This window comes from Lycium ferocissimum, unplaced genomic scaffold (assembly GCF_029784015.1).
Source record: "Lycium ferocissimum isolate CSIRO_LF1 unplaced genomic scaffold, AGI_CSIRO_Lferr_CH_V1 ctg1020, whole genome shotgun sequence".
Lineage (NCBI taxonomy): Eukaryota > Viridiplantae > Streptophyta > Magnoliopsida > Solanales > Solanaceae > Lycium > Lycium ferocissimum.
The window spans coordinates 228,579-247,732 of record NW_026713197.1 but is presented as its reverse complement, the minus strand read 5'-3'; the positions used below and the strand labels follow the sequence as shown (position 1 = coordinate 247,732).

The 19,154-nt window shown below is 36.7% G+C and overlaps 1 protein-coding gene and 1 long non-coding RNA gene across 2 annotated transcripts; both read left to right on the top strand.

Annotated features, from left to right (window-relative positions):
* Positions 1-2,801, top strand: LOC132041434 (uncharacterized). The gene is made up of 2 exons (XM_059432148.1): positions 1-299; positions 1,672-2,801. Exons 1-2 carry the CDS (start codon positions 201-203, stop codon positions 2,383-2,385), a joined length of 813 nt encoding a protein of 270 aa, XP_059288131.1. The 5' UTR covers positions 1-200; the 3' UTR covers positions 2,386-2,801.
* A 3,552-nt stretch (positions 2,802-6,353) lies between these two features.
* On the top strand, positions 6,354-9,914 carry LOC132041437 (uncharacterized). Its single transcript, XR_009411044.1, has 2 exons — positions 6,354-6,848; positions 9,671-9,914. It is a non-coding gene; the product is annotated as an uncharacterized LOC132041437 (long non-coding RNA).
* The last annotated feature ends 9,240 nt before the right edge of the window (positions 9,915-19,154 follow it).

Below are 19,154 nucleotides of genomic sequence, written 5' to 3'. Positions count from 1 at the left end.
AAACTGTACGCGGTGATTTCCAGTGCATAGAAATTTACTTACCAGTTCTTGAAATTTTCCATGCAATTTTGGCACTTCATGCATCTCTCTTATTTAAATCCATATCTATCTAGAGCAAAGTTTGAGCGATAGTAACAAGCAAATTAATCTATTTCCAAATTCCTTCTAATCTTCTTTTTGATATATCCCCAATTATTGTTATGGCTATGAACATTGAGTTGTCCTCTGAAACCAAACAAGAAGAAATGCAGGTGGCAATAAAGGTCGATGCGGACGTTCAAGAAAATGAGGTCCTTGAGGTATCTCTCTCGATCAGTCTCTTTCCTTTTTATTTTAGTGGCCGGGAGAGGGTTTTAATAATTATTTCTATGTTTTGGTCTATATTATGTCCAATGTAAAGGTTTTTTTTTGTTTTTGCTCCACCCGGTGTTTGGTATCCATATTGGAGCCCAACTACTTTTGGATTTGCGCAGCGTAGGGCACGTTTGAGGGAAGCGTTTCCTATCAAGGATATTTCCATACCCAGGGCTCGAACACGAACCTTTGATAAAGGGGTTAATTTTAGAGATTTTACAGTGTGTGTGTATATATATATATATATATTAATTGGCTCAAGCTTATTTATCGAAACGGGCACATATTTTCAGATCTTACCCTATTTAGCCCATCTTGTATATTATTTAAAATACTTAGTTAGGAAGATATACTAATTCTTTAATTGTTATTATGATTTTTATTTTTTAATGCTTAGAAACTGATTAAAAGTGATATTCATGTTTATCATCACAGATCTAAATATTTTTGGGTCAACTAAAGTAAAAAAAATTAAAAACTCTATTTTTGGGTTTTTCAAAAGCTTGATAACTCACAAATAGGTTTTGTGATTTATTGAGCTTTTGATAAATTGACGATATGGGTTCATCAGAGATGTTATTTTGAATTTGTGGTTAAAGTTTGAAGCTATTGGATGAGGATTGACCATTTTGGACGGAGTTTCGTGGTTGAAGTTAGTAGGAGAACAAACTCAATATTTTATATAACAATGTAAAAGTGTGTATAAACACTTGTTGTGTACTTTTATACAAAGTTGATAAATTATTTACAGTAAGTGTATATTATTATATAACCTTGTATAAACACTACAAAAACAATTGGCAATGCAGGCGTAAAACTTTTGACTACGTGTGTGTAGTATGTTGGTTGGGCTGTATATTTTTTAAAATTTTCCATTTCTTGCAAAGTAAGAAATATACTAAAGCAGCTGACCAACTTCACCTGCTATATTAGTAAAATTTAAACACTTTACTTAGTGTAAGAATAAAGTTACAATATTTTACCAACTAACAGTAATGAGCATATATTAAAGCTATGGTCGCAAAATTTGACTTTATAGTTAATTGCATTAGTTATTTTCTAATCCAATTAATTACTTCCATTTTAATACGACCGCCTGGTGAAGGTGGCAAACACTGCAGTGGCAATGGCACATGCTTTTATATTGGTAGCCTAAAATAAAAATAATTATCTATACTAGAATGATTTTGTGTTTTTCTAACACAAATGTCTATTAGAGTTAGCTATATATAATTTGGGATCTGAAGTCAGTGAATTCATATAAGTGTCATCTTTTTATGTAGACACATTTTAATTTTTTTTAACATATAAACATAGGCCAAGACAAAAACAGTAGATCCAGTTGAACTCACAAAGCCCGCCTTAGATTCCGCTGGTGAAAGTGGCACAAGCACCGCAGAGGCCCACGAAAAGTCTAGCAATCAGATATTGAAAGCACCAGAGGAGGATTCTACAAGATCAATAAGGAGTGAAGTGCAAACATTATTGTCTTTGTTGTTAACAGTCATGGTGTTTATTGCAGGAGGGGCATATGCAGCTCTTCTTAATTTTCATGAAGTTTTTCCTCACGTAGAACATGTCAAGATTGTGAACCTTAGCATCCTTGAGTTGTTGACATTTCCAAGTGCTGCAGTAGAAGGTTTTCTTTTCCTTAGTGCGGCCACAATCACATTCATATCAAGCATGTTGGTGATTTTGTCTGCCTTGTGCCTGATCTGTGGGAAATGGGCATGGGGCCCTTCATTGGCAACCTTAATCTTGTTTGTAATAGCGGCAATGTTTCTTAGTTTTTTTGCTATGCTGAATAAGCTTGTTCCGCACTTCATCATAGTAGGCAGAGGCCATGCCAAAGTTCCAGGAGTTATAATTGTTATATTCTACAGTATATACGTGATGATTCTTTTACCTATATTGGTAGTTATTGTTCAAAGGGTAATTTATGGAATTCGTACATGTAAGATAGTGAAGTTTGTGATGCAGACTGAGAATTCAGAAAAAAGACATGACGGGGCTGTGGAAAAGAATGGCTAGGCTCATAAAAGGAAGGAGATGCAGAGAGTTTGTGATGGCAGTTCTAACTGAACTGATCTATTTTATCTGGAGGGTGAGGAATGAAGCACTATAGGAAGGAAGAATACTGATGCCAGGGAAGCTGATTGAAGCTGTTAAGGAGGAGTGTAAGCTAAAAACTCAAGAAATTTTGCATAGGAGAATAAATGGCCAGGAAAAGACATGGATAGAAAACTTGTGCAGGGGGACTAACACACAAAGAACTTAGCATAGATGGAGAAGGGGAATAGATAGAGATGAGTGATAGACAGATTAGACTTTGAATTATTTCTTTTCTTATGTGAACTACTGTTTGTACCGGGTACTTGATGGAAGAGCAATAAAAATATTTGTTGTTCACCAAAAAAATAAGATAGTGAAGTTGTGTACGACAAAAGCTTAAATTTTTATGCATTTGACATTCTGGTGTAGAGTGTAATCTTGGACTAGCCTCATATCCTACATGCCCCTAAAAGTGCAATGCGGTGATTAGTAGCTACTTTTTGAAATTTTTGTTTTTTTGTTTTGTTTTTGTTATGAGTAATACTAGTTTTAGTACCCGCGCGATGCCCGAACGACGTTAAAAGCTTGTTAATTGAGAAATGACCTAGTTCTCTCTATCATCGTCAATATTTGCTTCATTCGGCATTCAGTTAGGGTAATTTTCACGATTGTTCTTATTCGGGGTTGGTCTTTAATTTTTTCCCCTCAAATTGGAGGTCTTTAATTTTTGCCCATAGCTAAAAACCCCTTGGTTCCGTATTCGAACCCCGCTCAGTCAAAAAAAAAAATCTCAAGGTTGAGTTTAGCTTAGCAAGGCAGAGTTTCAAACTCTACCTTAATGTAGCGTTTTGCCTTCGGGCATTGTTACACCCCGGAAAATTTCGCGTTACCAAAACTGTAGACGACTTAATATGAGCTCAAGGGAGAGTAAAGTTATACAAGGATTAGGGATGAAGATTATATTATATGAGTACAATAATAACATATATATGACATTTGGAGACCGTATGGTGTAATCAGTTAATACGTTACTTGATGAATAGCCCTCGTAATCGTAAGTTAAGGTGGGGCCCACATGCCGGGGTTTTATAAAAGACATATGAAAAGTTATATGAGTAGTACATGGGAAGTTGAGCAAGTCTTAAGAATGATCCTTAAGCAAAATAGGGGCATAAGCCCTCCAAAAGGATAATTTAAGGATACGTTTTCGGATGATCTGACTTAAAGAGGCCAAAGCACAATTATAAGTTTGGAATTTGGAAACACTCCAAAAATTAAAGTTGTAGATAATTAAAATAGTTTTCCAACCATATGTTGTGGGCCCTCACACAATAGCGGGATCAAAAGTTATGAGCATTTTAAGACAGACTATCCGAGCAGAGGATTTACTCTGCGCGAATGCGCCCCAAGGTGGGGCGAACGCGCAGCAAAATTCTAGGTCGGTGCAAATCGACTCTAGACAAGTATAAAAGGGGGCTTACCCCCTTATTTTCAGACCAAACACCCCAAAAAAGTTTCCAAATATTCTGGAACCTTCCCCCAACCTCCGTCCACTAAATTTTACCGTGAATTAAGTGAAACCCCGGGATTTAGGTCCGGACAGCGTATAGTTGTGATTATAATATCGTATTGTGGCGGAACTTGGCTTGGATTCAAGGTGGTAATTGAAGATATTGCGGTCCTAGCGGGTGAAAGGTATGAATCTTCCCTTATAATTATTGATTTAAGCTTATTTATGGAAGAAAAGTTATTAAATGATCGTGTAATGAATTTGTGGGTTGAGAAATTGGATAAACATCGTGTGAGATGTTTATGGAGCATATTGGTTTTGATAATGATGTTGTTGATGTTGGTACTGTTGTTGTTGTTGTTGGTTGTTGAATTATGATTTCGGGCTAGGCATATAAACAGGGGAGATGCTGCTCGAATTTCGGCAGATTCTAAATGGATTTTAATTAAAGGCTTGAGATAAGTGTATGATGGTGAGCCTAATAATAGTATGAATGACATTATATGTAGATTGCAAGACAGGAGGTAGGTTGGAAAGTCGAAAAGTAAGCTGCCAGGTATGTTAAGGCTAAACCCTTTCTTTCTAAAGGCATGATTCTTTTGTTATAAACCTTTGTGTCATATCCATAATATCCTTGCTTCCACAAATGCTAGAAATCTATGAATCTCATGATCCTTACGATATTATTGAGCTTATCCATGGTCTTGAGACTATTCTTTGTGATTGATCTCACCTCATAATACTTGCTCTTTCGAGGTGAGATATAGCGATGACGATTCTATTTCTAATGCTATCCAAGTTCATGGTTCTCGATAATCTCATGACATTATCTATTTCATCTTACGATGGTTGATCCTTCAAGAAATGATATAGTGATAATGATAATGCTAATTATGATGTTGATTTCATTTATATTTTTTTTATGTTTATATATGTATGTATGTATGCATTGCACTCCCACTGATCAGTTGGGTATAACACGGAGTCCCGAAAGGGCCGGGTACGGATAACACGGAGTCCCGAAAGGGCTGAGTACGGATGAAATCGAGTCCCGAAAGGGCAGGGTATGGATGAAATCGAGTCCAGAAAGGGCCAGGTATTGATGACACCGAGTCCCAAAAGGGCCGAGTACGCATGACACAGAGTCCCGACAGGGCCGGGTACGGATATGACAGATGAATGTAAGTGAATGCAAATGTGTGTATATTGTGTATGGATGTATATGAAATGTTTTTCCTATAGACAAGTCAATTTACATGACAGATGTTTGAGAAAGTGTATGAGGTATAATTACTCACCTTATCTTTTGTTATCTTCGTTTTTATATCATGTTACTATTCATGCCTTACATACTCAGTACATTGTTCGTACTGACGTCCCTTTTTGTGGACGCTGCATTCGTGCCGCATTCGATGAGCTCTTCCCACAAAGTTTAAATAGACGAGAAGGATCTTCCACCATATATATATATATATATATATATATATATATATATATATATATATATATATATATATATATATATATATATATATATATATATATATATATATATATATATATATATATATATATATATATATATATATATATATATATATATATATATATATATTTTGGGTATGTCGTCCCGTCCCGACTTGTATATTTCTACCATGTTCATAGAGGCTTTACGTACGCTCCCGTGTATAGCTTAGTTATGTTGTGCCAATAGTTATGTTGGCATCGTAGCCCATTGCACATATATTTATGCATGATATTATGTTCATATTTATCCCTTAGCAGTATTTTTACCATTCGAGATGAGAAGGATGCAAGTTATAAGTTGGTTCGCTCGGTTCCCGCAAGGTGCCCAGTGCCAATCACGCCTCACCAAGGTTGGGGTGCGACAGGCATAAGGCAAAGTCTACCTTAAGACACAGTTTTGCGTTCAGGCATAAGGCAAACCTCTACCTTACGGTTAAGGCAATTTTTTTTTATTTAGCTGTAATTTTGCAAACCTCTGCCTTAAGGCCTAACTTTTGCCCAAATAGGCCTAAATTTGGGTAAAAATTTGCCTTAAGGCCTAACTTTTTCCCGAAGAGACCTAATTTTGCTACAAATCTCTGCCTTAAGAATTTTTTTTTTTTTTACTTAGCTGGGGTTCAAACCCAGGACCTCGAGGTATTAGGCGAAAGGCAAAAATTAAATACTACTAATTTTAGGGGAGGAGGGAGGGGAGGGAAATTAAAGACTACCAATTTAGGGGGGGGGGGGGGGAATTAAAGACCAGTGCCTTTGAAGGGCAATCCGCACAAAAAATAAATTCAGTAATGCAAAACAAAATCGATGTGTTAAATTTTAATATTTGTTTTTATTATTTGTAAATGACCCTGCCAGGGTCTTATTTAGAAGACGGTTAAGGCCCTATTCATTTGCCTAGTGCATCCAGTCCCTATAATCAGAGGCCCAGTCACCAATCCAAAACTTTAGACCCTCCCTATAATTAGAGGCCCAGTCACCTAATCCAAAACCCTACACCCTCCCTTTAATCAGAGGTCCAGTGCACACGACTTCCTTATAACTGAGGCTCAGTGCCTACAATCCAAAACCCTAAACCTCCCAATAAAACTTGAATTCATTCTAAATTATTCATTTTGTAATATAACTCTGAAAACCCTAAATGTCAGCCCCTAAATGCAATGTCTGACATAGTGACGACTTTAGCAAGCTGTGTTATCATTTTGGAGATTTGGATAACTTTCATGCTCAGTTAACTCTTGTTCTAGAGGTTGAAAGAGTGGATGTTTTCGTGTTCTCTGCAAGGAGATGCATAGGCAAAATGAACACAAGCTACTTGATGACGTGATAGCCCAGCAGACATGATAGCTCGTAAAACTAGAGAGACTTACCTAGACCTCACTATTAAACATCGGTTTCTTGAGGTAAGATTGTCTATTTAATGTTATTATTTGAGTATATTTTATTTTTTGTTGAATATGAATACGTAGTTGTTCACCGACTGCAACTGCTCTCTTTTTCCGTCAAAAAATCTCTAATTTCTTTCTTTCCAAATGGTCCACGCTATGCTAAGAGGAACAACACTCCAGATCTTCTTTCGGGATGCACCTGGACATGTAGCTTCCCAAAACTCTAACACACTCCTGAATGTCGTAGGACTTGTCCTGTAATGACCCGTTCGGTCGTTATCGCCCTTTTGACTATTTTACCTTTTTTATCGTTTTCCGAGGTCATCGGACGTGTTTTAGTGTGACTTTTAGAAAGCCTTTAAGTAAAAATCATTTGACACAAAGTTGACATAAAGGTGACTTTTTTTAAAATTCCATCAATTTCGAGAGGCCTAGATGGTCATTTATGACTTGGTGGTAGGTTCGGTTTGGTTCCCAATGCACTTGGTAGCGTTTTGGGACTTTCGTTGGAAAGTTGGTTTTAGGCCGTTCGGGGGTGGACTCGTTAAAATAGACCTCCGTTGGGAAATCCCAGGCCAGAGGTGACTTCGTAGCGCGTTTTTATATATGTGTGCATATTTTGTTTGTATTTTTGGGCCCTCGAGTGATAGACGAATTTCGGGTTGATGTTAGTCAAAAAGCAAATTTTTCTGGTACCTGGTGTAGGTGCCATAACGGCACCAGGGGCGCCGTGGCGGTCCCTCCACAACACAGGGACTGACGGCTGTAGCGTCCTTTAGTTGTTGGTGATAGACCGCTGTAGCGGTGATATTTAGTTGAGGCCGTCGTCGCGTGCCTCTCATGCGCCACAGCGCATGTGCCATAGCAGCCCTTTTGTCGTAGCGGTTAACAGGGTAGATTTGTTATTTAAAACCTAGTTAAAACCCCAAAACCCTTATCACTTCTTAAATTCATTTCTTTAGCATCTTCGGGCGAATGTGAGAGCTTTTGACCATATTCTTCATAGAGGTAAGATCCTTGGCCTTAGAATTCTTTACTTTCCCTTCTTAATCATTAATCCATGCTAGAATCAAGGAGGAAAAAGTGGATTTTCATGAGAAATTCTTAAAATGGGTTTAGACTTCCTAAGTGGAAATTGTTGATGAAATTGGCTAGTATAACCATAGATTCTGACTTATTCATTATTGTTAAGCCTATGTCTTCCATTATTAAGGGTTAATTTGTGGATTAAAAAGTTAGGGTTTATACCTAAATTGAGGCTTTCACTTTAATTTTGAATTTGGCTTAATCTTGAGTTACTCTAGCAATTGAATAGTGAATTTTGGTCATCTAGCCATGAATTGCCTATTCCACCTTAGAATTCCCCATTTTACCCTTGTGGGTTTGTTTCCCCATCTTCCCTGGTTAGAATTCGCCTAAATTAGAAGTATAGCACTAAGGATATTGTTCTTCTTGATTTCTGATGTAGAATTCAAATATGATTAGACTTTGAGTATTTCGAGGCACAAAAAAGAGCCAAGGCTAAGGTTTGACGATTCATGGCTCCTGTTCGGCATTCCAAGTAGGTTACAGCTTACCTTATAGTTAGACTTCAGTTAGTAAAGCATATGTAGAGTTAGTGATTAAGGGAGACAGCATGTTACGCCTTCGGGTATGAAGTTGGGATGGATTCTTAGGCTGGTATTATTGTTGACTATAGCTTGTCGCCTTATTGTGTTCTATTGAGTTGTTGCCTTATTGTGATTTGTTGTCTTGTCGCCACATGATTGATTTTAGAATTGATGCTTAGTGATTGTCTTATGATTTGGGGAGCGTATTTATCATCACTGAGGTTGTAAAAAGGGAAAGTAAGTTAAGATATGGATATTGTGATATGTGTCCATGAGTGGCACGATTGATTCTTATGTTCTTGTTAGGTTGTTATCATGCATACACTCATTTATACCTATATTGGGATTAGACGCTTAGTCGCCTTATCATGATTGGGATATAGCTATCCATCGCGTATTGGTATTACCTTGGACAGAGGAAAGAACTTGACTTGTTATTGATATCGAGAGATGTGTCCATGTGTGGCACGATTGATTTGATATGTTGTCATAATTCATTGATATCATGCATGCATTCATATTTGTGTGTGTATATATATATATATATATATTGGATCGGGTTGCACGTACTACAATACTGACTGGATCGGGTTGCATGTTTCGCAACACTGACTTGGATTGGGCTGTGCGCCGCAGCAGGTGCATGAACTTCGCGGGTCCCCCATGAGTTACGACTGTCGGAGTGTAGACATCATCCGCCCGAAGCATGTGTGTATCATTGCATTGCATTCATATTTCATTCACTCATACATCTGATTTCTGGTTGTGGTTATTTATTGTATTTGTACGGTGTTGTGAACATTGACTTCCTGTTTGGTTACTGATTTGAGATCGTCGTGTGTCTGATTAATATATACTTGGGAATTAACGGATTCGAGGATTAGAGACTTCCTCCTAAGGTAGGACTTGAGGTTTCGGACAATATTGTTGGTGATACTAGGGATTTTAGTTATTCTGAGGAATTGTGAAAAACTTGGCAAGACTTAGGTTTAGATGATTCACCATAGGTTATATCTAAATATAATTCATTGAGGGTTTTTTGGATATTTCGGTACTTGAGCCGTTATTCTTGGATATGTGCTTATGCCTTATACTTGATTATGAGCATCTCTATTCTTCAGTTTCTTCCTTTATATATGTTAACTAACTGTTGTTGGCCTATGATGCCTACTCAGTATGTGTTGTTTGTACTGATGCTACCTTGCTACACTTCTTTTTGGGGTGCAAAGTTTGAGACAGGTTCCGCTTCTACTTCCGAGATTGATTTTCGAAGCCTGGCTTGTGAGCATCTAACTAGTCGCAGTCCAGAGACTTCTCTATCCCTGTCTTTATTTTCTTCCATTCAGACAGTTGTTTTAGCATTTGAGACTTGTATTTCCTAGACATTTACTTAGTTGATCTTGTACTGGTCAGACCAGTTCCTTGGGAGTGTAGTTATATTCCACACTTATGATTTTATGTGATTTAATCTTTTACTTATTCTCCTCTATTTACTTTATTGTGGTTGAATTGATGAGTTGGAAAAAAGGGTTCACCTACAGAGGTGGGAAATAGGAGGTGCCCGCGCGACTTAGTGAAATTAGGTCGTGATATATCCAATGAATGGCTTGACTGACAAAGTTTTCTATGAACATAGACCACACCTGCCAAGTAAATTCAATATATTACACTGGATTTTGTTATAAGAAACTTTTTATATTAATATGAAGATTTGAATAGTTTAAGGTTTGGATTTTGTTATAAGAAACTTTTTATACTAATATGAAGATTTGAATAGTTTAAGGTCTAAAATATTTCTACTATTAAAAGAAAAAAAAACAATCTTTCTTTGTTTCTTTTGTTATAAGGATTTTGTACTTATATTTTTCTTCTACAAACTTCAATATTTTCTACATAAAAATAAAATTATAACTATTAAAAGATTTTGGGACCCCAAATTTTGAGAGGCTTAGAACAAAGGTTTTACTAGCCTTCTCTTGAGCGGCCTCTGAATTCTGTAGTCATGACTCATCAGATTAGTTTGGTTGATCTCATGCTTATAAAACAACTAGAGTATTTATGTTCTTTTTGTAAAATTTATTTTCCAAAATTTCCATTGTTGCAGCTTACCCTGGTCCCTCTAATAAAATTAGTTATATATATGTAGTGACTACAATTTTGGACTTTTGTCTCCTTTAAATCTAAAAATCACATAGCAATGTCATTGGTTGATACCCAAATATAGTAACGTCTGAATCAATTACTAATGTGAATTTCTTACATTCAATCTGTATACTTAAATCCTTGTGCTAGACACCTACGTAGATTGCTTATTCTATGATAAGTTATGCTATTTTGTGTTTTGATGATTTGCCAAACATTTGAGGAATCAGATAGAGACTAGTTATGCGATCAGTTCCCCATGGTTGTCGTACAGCTTAACTTTCTACCGTAAAGCGGCCGCATTTTCGCTGGCAGCGGCAAGCAAAGATGCACCGCGCTTTCTGATTGCTGTTAGATGCCAAACACAGAGATGAAATGTCTCTATCTCGTCTCACATGCTCTCTCATATATAAGCAACATGTTACAAGGGTTAACCTAACACCTGCAAATCTGAAAATCACATTTCTCTCAAGTGCTAGTCGTCGCTGCTCTCAAGGTCCTCTAAAGAACAAGGTTGCTTCAAACTCAAGGACCAGATCCCGACACTGAAGATGTTTTAAGTCTTTAGGTTTGTTGAGTCTTTGTTGTTTGTTCTTTACTTGTAATCCTGCACTACTTTCAAGAAGTGTCATAGTAGGACAGATTTTAACGTTTGTCGGTTTGTGTTCTTGGCTAGAGTTAGTCAAGGTGTGTTTTAGTTTCTTGGCTATAGTTATTCAAGAATTGTCTTTGCAATAGGGTTATTGTAAAGGGCTTATAATAAAGGTTTTGTAAGGGGGGAGGGGATTAAGAGTTTAATTCCTAGGTTGCAATAGGTTGTAATCTAAAGTTGCTCAGTTTAGTGAAGTTGAAAATCCTACTGGGGTAGGTCGTGATTTTTAATCCCTTGTGCAAGGAGTTTTCCACATAAATATCTTCGGTTATTTACTTTCTGTCTTTTACTTAAGGGAGCATATAGAGAACCTGATTGTCTATACTGTTTAGTGGACTCATATATTCTATCAATTGGTATCAGAGCAGGTTCTTTCTAAAAGGTTACCACCTAGATTAGATCTTTCTCATGGCTGCTCCACCAAACTTAAAGAAAGGACAATATAGCACAAAACCACCAAGATTTAATGGAAAGTATTATGGGTGGTGGAAGACAAGGATGCATGACTACCTCATGGCTGAGGACTTTGAGTTGTGGGACATCATCATATCTAATGGTCCATTTGTTCCTATGAAGAAAAATAAAGCTGGTGTTGAAACAGATCCAAAGACAAAGAAGGAATATAATGACTTTGTTTGCAGGCTGAAGTGAGAGGAGGCAGTCAAAAATGGTACATGGATAATGGCTGCTCTAAGAATATGACTGGAAAAATGGATGATTTCCTCTCACTCAAGGCCTTCAAAGGTGGGAGTGTGTCTTTTGAAAACGACAAGAAAGGATATATTCTTGGTATATTCTTAGTGTTGGAAAAATTTGCAAGACACTCTCCCATGCAATTGAGAATGCGTACGATGTGAATGGTTTGAAGTATAGCCTATTGAGTATGTCTCAATTCTGTGATAAAGGAAATGAAGTCAAGTTCTTGTCCTGTTCTTGCGCTGTCACCAATCCCAAATCTGGTGAAGTGGTGTTGATAGCAAAAAGGTTCAAGAATATCTATGTAGAAGATTTTGATTCATTAAATGGTGAAGATCTGACATGCCTTAGTGCTATGGATGAAGATGCTGAACTATGGCATAGACGGCTTGGACATGCAAGCTTCTCTCTACTGAACAAGCTTGTTGTGAAGGACCTAGTTCGTGGGCTGCAAAGGCCAAGTTCAAAGATCACAAGGCATGTGATGCTTGCATAAAAAGGAAGCAGTTCAGATCCTTCTTCAAACCAAAGAAAGAAGTGAGTACCTCAAGGCCACTTGATCTTCTTCATATGGATCTCTGTGGGCCAATGAGAATTCTTAGCAGAGAAGGAAAAAAGTATATTTTTGTGATTGTTGATGACTACTATAGGTTCACTTGGACTCTATTTCTAAGAACTAAGAATGAAACATTCCCAATGTTTGTTGCTTTTATGAAATAGATTCAGGTGAAACTGGGAAATCACATTGTGAGCATTAGATCTGATCATGGTACAGAGTTTGACAATGTCAAGTTCAATGAACTCTGTGCTGAAAATGGTATAAGTCATAACTTTTCTGCTCCCAGAACACCTCATCAAATTGGTGTTGTGGAGAGGAAAAACAGGATACTTGAAGATATGGCTAGAACAATGTTGATCTCTAGTGGTGTGTCTAAGAGTTTCTGGGCTGAGCTCTCAACACTGCTTGTCACTTGATTAACAGGTGCATAATCAGGTCCCTACTTGAGAAGACCCCCTATGAACGGCTCAATGGGAGAAAGCCCAAGCTGACTTACCTGATAGCTTTTGGTTGCAAATACTTTGTTCTCAACAATGGTAAGGAGGCTTATGGAAAATTCGATACAAAAAGTGATGAATGAATCTTTCTTGGGTACTCTTCCCAAAGCAAGACATATAAAGTCTACACCAAAAGACTCAGTGTGTAGAAGGAAGTGTGCATATGATCTTTGATAAATCAAATGATTTGGGTGATAAAGGGACACACAATGATGAAGTTGAAGATGGGGAATTGATAAATCAAAGTTATTATATGAAAATGGTTATATATGAGGGAAAATTGATAACACTTTATTTCTGAAGAAAAAGGAAGAAATTTGTTGATCGTATAAGTCTATGTGGACGACATCATTTTTTGTGCCACCAATGGTTCCCTCTATGAAGAATTTACAAAGCTCATGGGAAGTGGATTTGAGATAGAGAATGCCAAGACCATTGATACACCTATAGCTACTGCTATTTGGTTAGACATGGACGAACCTAGTTCTCTTGTCAATAAAACCATATATAGAGGTATCATTGGGTCTCTTCTGTACTTAACTGCTAGCAAGCCTGATATTGTCTTTAGTGTTAGGTTGTGTGCAAGATTCCAATCAAGTCCAAAAGAATCTCACTTGAAGTCTGCAAAAAGAATTTTGAGGCATCTCAAAGGGACTCCGGGCCTTGTCCTCTTCTATCCTTCCGGAGATAATTTTGACTTGGTTGGTTATGTTGAAGCTAATTATGCTGGATATATGGTGGATAGGAAGAGCACATCTAGAATGGCACATTTTCTGGAGTCATGCTTGATCTCATGGGGTACTAAGAAATAAAGTTCTGTGGCTCTTTCCAGTGCTGAGGTTGAGTATGTGGTTGTTGCCTTCTGTTGTACTCAATTGTTGTGGATCAAACAACAGCTTGAGGATTTTAGTGTGCTTACCGATTGTGTTCCCTTGTTGTGTGATAATACAAGTGCACTTAACATGGCAAAAAATCTAGTGCAACACAAAAGGACCAAGCACATTGATGTTAGGCACCACTTCCTGAGAGATAATGTTGAAAAAGGTGTGATCTGTATGAAGTTCGGTGAGATGAAGGACCAGGCAGCAGACATCTTTACCAAGGGACTGAGCAGGGAGCACTTTGAAAGAAATTATTTGGAGTTGGGCTTGATCAAGCTCAACTAGTTGCCCTTTCACAAAGCTCCCTCAATGATTGGATGTGTTAAGAAAAAAGGTACAGTAGTAAAAAGTATTTTTTGATGGCATCTAACTCAACTCTATACTGTTACAGGTATACACGCATGGCAGTTTCAGGACAACACGGGTATAAGTGACACTTTTAAGAGTTTTTGCCCTCGTTTCAAAGATTGACAAGGAACCTGGCTCCTGTGACTGAGGTTAGTAGTATCTTCAGTACTTATGTGTTTTTGAACTGCTTAGACTGCCACGTCATAAATTGCTTCCCGCCTCCAATTCTAAAATTTGAGTGTCAAACGGTACACATCTTCTGAACCCACCCGATGATCAAGAAAAGCTTTTTGTCTTTCACACCTAATCAGAACTGGATCCTTCTCCCTTATTTTAACCCAATTCTTTTCTCTTTCATCGCTTAATTTCTCAAAGTCACCTTCCAAAATCACAACTCCATCTGAACCAAAACCCCAAGCCTCACCCCACAAAAGCCCAAATTTCTACCGACCAAAATCCCACTATCTCACCCTCACAACCCACGATTTATGGTCCCTCTAGGACTCGCAAAAATCAAACCCCCAAGAAATTCATGTCCTCTTCATCAACCTCTGCTTTTACTGGAAAAACCCGACTCTGAAAGTGGTCAAACGATGTCTGTGTTGAAATTTCTTCAAAAACACAGAGGAAATCGATGACAAGGATGATGATATCGAGCTCACCAGTCAAATTATGATGACTGAGGTGGTTGGTACAAAGGAACAGACTGTTATTATTACTAAACCATTGTCTGAGGATATGTATGAGGCAAAGGACCAGGTCATTATCGTTGTAGAGCGAAATGTTGAAGAACCCTCTGGAAAATCAGGTAACCTCAATTCCCATGATAGTGCTAAGGGAATGGATGATTCCTCTGTAGATTTTGATGGGACTTTGTCTGAAGGGGATCGGGGTAGATCTAATATTCTCGAGAGTGAGTCTGAAATTATTGCTGGGTTGTAAAAGCCTTGAAGGTTAGAGGAAGTGGTGAAGGAACTCAAGGAAAATTGGTAAATGTGCAGGACAATGGGGAACTAACTGAGGGACCTGGTCCCTCAACCCAAGGTGAGTCTAAGTCCTCTACACTCAAGACAACTCCTATTTGGGATGAGACACTAGGCTCCTCAAGGGCAAATTTGGATATTATTGTGAACCCCCAAACTGTGTCTACTATTGTTGTACCCATGGGAGATTTTTCTCCTGAGAAAGAACTTGGTCCTTCTAGTCCTTCTCAGGAAGTTGATTTTGATAATGATCTTATTTTGAGTATTGTCTTTAAGCGATCCTCTGATCCAGGAAAAATGGCTAGTGCAAAGGAAAGAAAACGTATTGCCCACCTACTACCAAACAAAAGAAAAAGGCTCAACTTGAGTCTGCTCTAAGAGCAAAATGGAGAAAAGAAAGCCGGCTGAGAAAGATAAAACAGATGATGAAGATGAATAGATTGAGAAGAAGAAGAGTGAGACCGATCTCTCAGGAAAAGAAAGGGCAGTGTAAGTGAGGAACCCGGTTCCTTTAAGAAACAAAAAAGTTGAGCTATCGGCGTTGGACAGGAAGGAGATTCTGAAATCTCAAAAAGTGTTGTTGGGCAGAGTTTTTGACTCTGATATTGTTGGAAAAGATGGCATAAAGGAACTTCTTGACATTGTTGAGTTCCAAAGATGGAATCATCTCTTCATTCCTCTATGCCCTTAAGCCCCTCTAACCCCTTCAGTTCTATTTCTTGTTGATCCCTATTCTTAATGACATAGGTACTCGTAGCTGTTTAATTATCATATTTTGTGTTGTTGATACTACTATGCTTTTGTTGTATTTAATCGGATATGGGCACTTACTCAGATTTATGCAATGAATTTAACTTGTTGTTCCTGTTATTGCTTATGTTGTGTTGCCTCAGTGGCCATGAGTTAATTCTACTGAACTATTTTTACTTATGTTATTGCTATTACTCTTTTCAATGATGCCAAAAAGGGGAAGTTGTTCATCAAGAGGTAAATTGATATGCTGTGTTCAAGGGGTAAATAGATATATGTTGTTAACGTATTGTTGTGATTGAAAGATAGGTCTGATCCGCAGGGGGAACATGTAGGAATCTGGTTCTCGGGAAGAATATCAATTATGGATTTGTCGTCATCAAAAAGGGGGAAATTGATAAGTTATGCTATTTCGTGTTTTGATGATTTTCCAAACATTCGAGAAACCAGATAGGGACCAGATATGCGATCAGTTCCCCTGGCCGTCGTACAATTAACTCTAAAGTCAAAGCCGCTCGCTGACCGTACCGATCGGGTAACATAGCAAGAAAGCAAAGCTGAGCTCGCAGCCTTTGTTGTGAGGCCAAACCAAAAGATGAAATGTCCCTATCTCTTCTGACATGATTCTCACATGCCCTCTCATAAATAAACAACATGTTACAAGGTTTAATCTAACACTTGCAAATCTGAAAATCGCATTTCTTTCAAGTGCTAGCCGTCGCTACTCTCAAGGTCCTCTCAAGAACAAGGCTGCTTCAAACTCAAGGACCAGATCCCGACACTGAAGATGTTTTAAGTCTTTAGGTTTGTTGAGTCTTTGTCATTTGTTCTTTACTTGTAATCCAACACTACTTTCAAGAAGTGTCATAGTGGGACAGATTTCAACCTTTGTCGGTTTGTGTTCTTGGCTAAAGTTAGTCAAAGTGTGTTTTGGGTTCTTGGCTAGAGTTATTCAAGAGTTGTCTTTGCAATAGAGTTATTGTAAAGGGCTTACAATAAAAGGTATTGTAAGGGGAAAGGATTAAGAGTTTAATTCCTAGGTTGCAATAGGTTGTAATCTGAAGTTGCTCAGCTTAGTGAAGTTGAAAATCCTACTGGGGTAGGTCGTGGTTTTTAATCCCTTGAGCAAGGAGTTTTCCACGTAAATAGCTTGTGTTATTTATTTTCCGTCTTTTACTTAAGGGAACAGATAGAGAACCTGATTCTATATACTGTTTGGTGGACTCATATATTCCATCATTGTATTTAATATATAGAAAATAGAGTGTATAATTAACAAAAATTACAAATAATTATATCTTTGTAGTGACAAGACAATGAAATGAGACTCGTGAACAACTAATATAGTTGTGATCTACAAATGTCGCATCTGTTAAGGAAAGTATATCTTGTACAGTATTTTTAGTAAGCGTTTGTCCATAGAAACCAAATATTTTTCACTTTATTTTGGAATTTTTGAAGTTGGAGTTGAAGATGAAGTTGTATTTGGGTATAGTTTTTGCAAAAAAATATTTGGTTGTTTGAATGTACTGAAAGTGAAAAAAGGTGAAAAAGACGTGAAAACAAGGTTTTAGGCATTTTTCAAATTTCAAATACACAGTTGTATTTGAAATATTCATGGCCAAACTTCGAGTTTCAAATAAAGTAAAAATAATTACGGAAAAACGTGAATAATCTCATGGCCAGACGGGTCCTTATATTACTAGTGTATGAAGGCCATCAAAGAAAAAAATTTGATTGTTATTTATTTATTACTAGATTTACACTTTTGGGTTTGTTATACAGTGAAACCTCTCTTTAATGGCAGCATTTGTCCGAAAATTTCATGGTTGTTATAGTGAGTTGCTGTTATGTATGTATACTGACATTTGATGTTTGAATCTTGTTTAGCGGTTATAAATAAAAGTACGCAAACAATTATTTTCTGTACTTTTTATGCTATAAACGAAAACAAAATACTTGTTAATTTTAAAATCTCAATTGATTTTCATATTTCATTTATTTAAAATTTGAAGTGACAAATAAATTCATAACTAATTGTACCATACTGATAAAGAATTAAAATCTAAGGAACATATACATTTAAAATTAATTGAAAATTTAAATATTACAAATTTGATGTAAGAACTCTACAATTGTAGATTTGTTTCATAAATTTCGATCTTAGTGATAATATAACGCTTGAATTGACGAAGATTTTTGTCTAAACTTTCAGTACAAAGGAACTCAATAGCTTTCATTTGATGATTCCCATAAATGTTTTAATATTTTATTTTTGAATATACAGTAATATATTTCTTACAAAATATTATTACACAATATTTGAGTATGGCTGTTATAGAGAGGTAATTTTACAAAGAGTGTACAGCTATAATGAATGTCACTGCTGTTATAGGCAGAATGTTATTATAGAGATGTAAAATATAACATAAAAAAATCAGTTTCGGAGAAAAGCAGACTGTTATAGTGAAATGTTGTTATAACGAATGACAATTATAAAGAGGTTTGACTATATATGATACAACAAAAATAGACTTTAAAAGAATTATGCGCTTTGTCGGTATGAATTAAGATTAAAGTTTGGGTAACATTTGTTTTTCCTTTTTGGATATTCAGTTGATTTTGCAATAAGAACCCTAAAAAACTAAATCCTTTTTTTTTTTTTTTTTTTTTGATAAGGTGAAAAAAAAAAAAAAAACACCACTAAGTCTTTGTTTTAAATAAATCGTGTTTTTATTTATATTTATGTTTATCCATCTAAGTTGACTACATATCACGGACATGCTAATCTCTAAGACAATTGTGCACTTGCCAATTGCCATCACCATGATGAGAATATCAAAGCCGTTTAAAAACTCAACAAGCTTAAGGACAGATAAACCAGATACGTAATATTATCTTACCACACAAAATAATCTGATGGAGGTTGTTTCCATTCAATACAACCATAAAATCATCAAATGGCAAGTCTGGAAACTCTTATGCATGCAGATGTGTACAATGGCTATTCTAAAGAAGAGTTTAGACAAAACAGATTAAGAAAACAGTTTCAATTGGTATGTGGATCTACCTTTTCATTTATATATAGTACATATATAAGTGAGGATCATTTACACATGAAACTACAGTGTGCCTTTTCTGCAGCACATAAATTTCAAATGCGAGAATATACCAACAATAGTAAAACATTTTTTTACAAGACTGTCAAATG